General features: G+C 40.4%; 1 protein-coding gene across 1 annotated transcript; it reads left to right on the top strand.

Annotated features, from left to right (window-relative positions):
* The first annotated feature begins 191 nt into the window (after positions 1 to 191).
* On the top strand, positions 192 to 3,554 carry LOC115226910 (nuclear receptor subfamily 2 group E member 1-like). Its single transcript, XM_029797889.1, has 3 exons — positions 192 to 252; positions 2,098 to 2,337; positions 3,388 to 3,554. The coding sequence occupies exons 1-3, from the start codon at positions 192 to 194 to the stop codon at positions 3,552 to 3,554; spliced, it is 468 nt and encodes a 155-aa protein (XP_029653749.1).
* Positions 3,555 to 3,952: the final 398 nt, after the last annotated feature.

Genomic DNA, 3,952 nt, shown 5'->3' with positions numbered 1-3,952 from the left:
GGACAAGGAGGTACTGTGAGATGATGTGATTTCCCCAGGTAACAGTGGACATTCAGTAAGCAATTTTTCATAAGTTTGCCAAACTTTGTTTGGCTTGACTTCTATATTGTATTATTTAACATTTATTGTGCCTAGTGGACTTATGCTTATTCGGTTCCTTGGCCTACAACACCAGGTCTCCCATCTGCAATATGCCCGTATTAGACGCGGGAAAATTTCTTGATACATTTAAAAATAGAAGAAGAGTGTTTGGTAAATGCTGGCGTTTTAGAGAATCAGAAATGCAAATTAAAATCTTACGTGCAACAAAACTTATCAATATTCTTGATAAAAAATGTCCACAACAAAGGCACAATGTGCACCAATCAAAAGCCATAAAGATAGCTAAAAATAGAAAATAACCGTAAAACGTTTGCTACTCGAAGTCACCATGACCATTTGTCAAACTTTTCTAGGTTTTTCTGTTGCATACTGTATTTCGGTGTAACATGTAATATCTTAGTTCAATAGAAGGCAGCGAACTTAGCAGCATTTCGTCCGTCTTTACGCTCTGAGTTCAAATTGCACTGAGGTCGATTTTACCCTTTCATCGTTTCGGGGTCGATAAAATAAGTACGATTTGAGTGCTGGGTGTATGTAATCGACTCCATCCCCACACTCGAACTTGCTTAACCTGGTACTAAAATCTGAAACCCTTATCTACCATGCCTCAAATTTCCCTTGTTCATTCACCAAGACTATAAATCAAGATTTTGAGAGTGTTATTAATAATAAAAAACAACAACCCGAAAGCTCATTTCATCTACTCTTTACGTTCAGAGTTAAAATCGCAACAAAGTCAACTTTGTGTGTCGTCCTTTCGAGGTCAAAGAAGTACCAGTCAAGTACAGGTTTGTCAATGGTAGCGATTAACCCCCTTCCCTTACTGGTCCTGTACTAAAATCAGAAACAATTAAATGTGTTGTACTGGTAGAATTCTTTGAACGTTGGACAAAATTCTTTGCGGTATTTCTTCCGAATCTTTGCGTTATCAGATCACACCGTGAACGACTTTGCCTTTCATCCCTCCGTTTGAATAAAATGTATGTCCCATCAAGTACTGGGGTGCCGATGTTATCGACTGGCCTCTTCCCCCTCAAAGTTGTAGTTCTTGTACTAAAAATTAGAAACCATTTTTGTTTTCTTTTGTACGATTTTGTCGCAAACAAATCTTCAGGTTTCAAAAGCGTAAATGACTGCAAAGGAAGGAAAAGAAGGGGGGGGGGGCAACAAGTTGAAAAGATGGCGATTGATAGAAAACTTAAAATACTGAATATCATAGACTAGGGGAAAATATAACGATGGTAGTGAGTTCCAGAGAGTAGTTACTCAAGAAAAGAAGTTATTAGAGGAAACCGAAACGATACACCTGGGAAGAGGAGCGGGCGACATGTTTAAAGGTTTCGTCAGAAAGTACCAAACCAAAAAAGTTCATCAGAGCAATGGCCAGGAAAACACTTCTAGGAAAGATACAACGAAGCTACATTTCGGTGATGAGCTCCAACCTTGTAGAAAGGCTCCAACCTTGTAGAAAGAAGAGGATCCACCATATTAACTACTCGATTGTGAATTCGATCAAGCAAGGTTTTTTTCCAACGTCCCTTTGTGGACTCTTGCCAAATTCCTTCTATAAAACCATGGCTGAGGCACTCCGTCGATAACAACGACGAACGATCCAATTGATTCGATTAACGGAACAGCCTGCTCATGAGATTAATGTGCAAGTGGCTGAGTACTCCACAGACACACACACCCTTAACATAGTTCTCGGGGATTCAGTGTGACACGGAATGTGACAAGGGTGGTTCCTTCAAATACAGGTACTATTCATTTTTGCCAGCTGAGTGGACGGGAGCAACGTGAAATAAAGTGTCTTGATCAAGGACACAACGCCCACCGAGAATCGAACCCGCGATTGTAAGATCGTGAGCTGAATAAACTAACCACTTAGTCACGTGCCTTCTCTAAAAACATATGCCTTACCTTAGAAATGTTTATCGATCTTGGATTCAAGTTCTCTTTTTTTTTCTTTACTCCCTTTTCGATGTTACCTTCTAGGTCCCGTGAACTGTAAGAAAAGCGATGCCGTGTGCCTGGTCTGTGGAGACCGGGCTTCTGGAAAGCACTATGGTGTTCTTAGCTGTGACGGATGTCGTGGATTCTTCAAGCGAAGCATCCGAAGAAACCTTGACTACGTATGTAAGGAATCTGGCGCATGTGTCGTTGATATTGCTCGTCGGAATCAATGCCAGGCATGTCGCTTCAGGAAATGCCTAGATATGAAGATGAACAAAGATGGTGAGTGACATCTATCTATCTGTCTGTATGTCCGTCCGTTCGTCGCTGTCGTATGTCTGTCGTCTGTGTCTGGTCTGTCTGTCTGTCTGTCTGTATGTCTGTATTATCTATCTATCTGTCTGTCTGTCTGTTTCTGTCGTCTGTCTGTCTGTCTGTCTGTCTGTCTGTCTGTCTGTCTGTCTGATATACATGTATATATCTCTACATATAAAACTGAAATGCGTTTTTACCGCTTGGATCGCTTTCAATGCCACTACGTCCCGTCCGATTCGCTCCAAAATTTACAGGGACATGTGTGTATATATATATATATATATATATCACCGTGATCACCGTGACCGACCAGGCTAACAGATGTTGCTAAACATCGCTGGTCACAATGCGCTTCGCATTGTTTTAGCCTTCAAATGACGCCACCCCGCTGGCTAAGCGAGCAGGCCAACAGAAAAAAAGAGTGAGAGAAAGTTGCGGCGAAAGAGTACAGCAGGGATCGCCACCACCCTCTGCCGGAGCCTCGTGGAGCTTTAGGTGTTTTCAATCAATAAACACTCATATTTCGTAAAAATATCTCAAAAAATCACCCCAGGTCTTTTATGCGAAATTGTGCTTCCCATTAGTTAATTTTGTCCCTGATGACGCTTACTTTGTCGTGAATACGTGCTGCTGAAATTAGGCTGCCTCTGATATGCAGGTGGGTCTTTTATGCCATCAAATACGATAAATAAGGTCGACGCATTCCACATCAGGTGCCTGACGAATATTCGTTGCGTCTACTGGTTCCAAAACTGTTAAATGAAGAACTATAGTGCAAAACATAGTGTATATATATATATATATATATATATATATATATATATATATATATATATATATATTGTTATATTTCGGAATGGTCATATTGCCAGTTTAGCCAATAAATATTTAAACGTATATATATATATATATATATATATATGGGAAAAGGGGATCAAATAATGAATAATAGTCATGTGACAAAATTTGGTTGAAATAATGGCCTTGACACAGAATGTGGGTGGTTCACATGGCCAGGTCACGCTCGGAATGGAGCAGAACAAGATGCCAAAGATAGTATCAATATGGACTCCAGTGGGAATGCGAAAGCCTGGGCGGCCTGGCGGGAGACAAGAGAAAGTGAGCCGAGAGGAATGGATATTGGATGGGATAATGGACAAGGAGAGCCACTAAAGACCGAATAATATAAAGCTCGAATTTTCGAAGCCCTATTTCTTCCATCTGGGAAAAGGGGATCAAATAATGAATAATAGTCATGTGACAAAAGAGTTACTAAAAGTCGAATTACGAAAGGGCCGAATATTCGAAACCCTAATTCTCTCATGCGAGAATAAGAGAATAAAAAAAAAAAATGATCAGTATTTTGTAAGCCATTGGAACCTCAGGTCTTCGGTGACGAGATAACTCGATACTTTTATCTGTTGCTTTAGCGTTCCTCTAGAAAATCCCTGCATGGTTGCATATGGGGCCCAACCATCAGTCTTGGAGACACCCGTAAAAATGTCAAGGGCGTTGCCCTTTATTCCTTCACTAAGCTATAAATATAAAGCAAAGGTAAATATAGGAGTATCGGGTTATCTTA

The sequence above is a fragment of the Octopus sinensis genome, unplaced genomic scaffold (assembly GCF_006345805.1).
Source record: "Octopus sinensis unplaced genomic scaffold, ASM634580v1 Contig00461, whole genome shotgun sequence".
In the NCBI taxonomy this organism is placed as follows: Eukaryota; Metazoa; Mollusca; class Cephalopoda; order Octopoda; family Octopodidae; genus Octopus; species Octopus sinensis.
Note: the sequence above shows the minus strand (reverse complement) of the source record. Positions and strands in the feature narration are given on the sequence as shown.

Excerpts from the sequence above, each read along its gene's own strand:
- LOC115226910 (XM_029797889.1), top strand. The coding sequence starts at position 192 with ATGCCCGTATTAGACGCGGGAAAATTTCTTGATACATTTAAAAATAGA. Across the intron at positions 253-2,097 it reads AAATAGAAGAAGAGTGTTTG|GTCCCGTGAACTGTAAGAAA; the intron begins GTAAATGCTGGC and ends GTTACCTTCTAG. Across the intron at positions 2,338-3,387 it reads TATGAAGATGAACAAAGATG|GTCACGCTCGGAATGGAGCA; the intron begins GTGAGTGACATC and ends TCACATGGCCAG.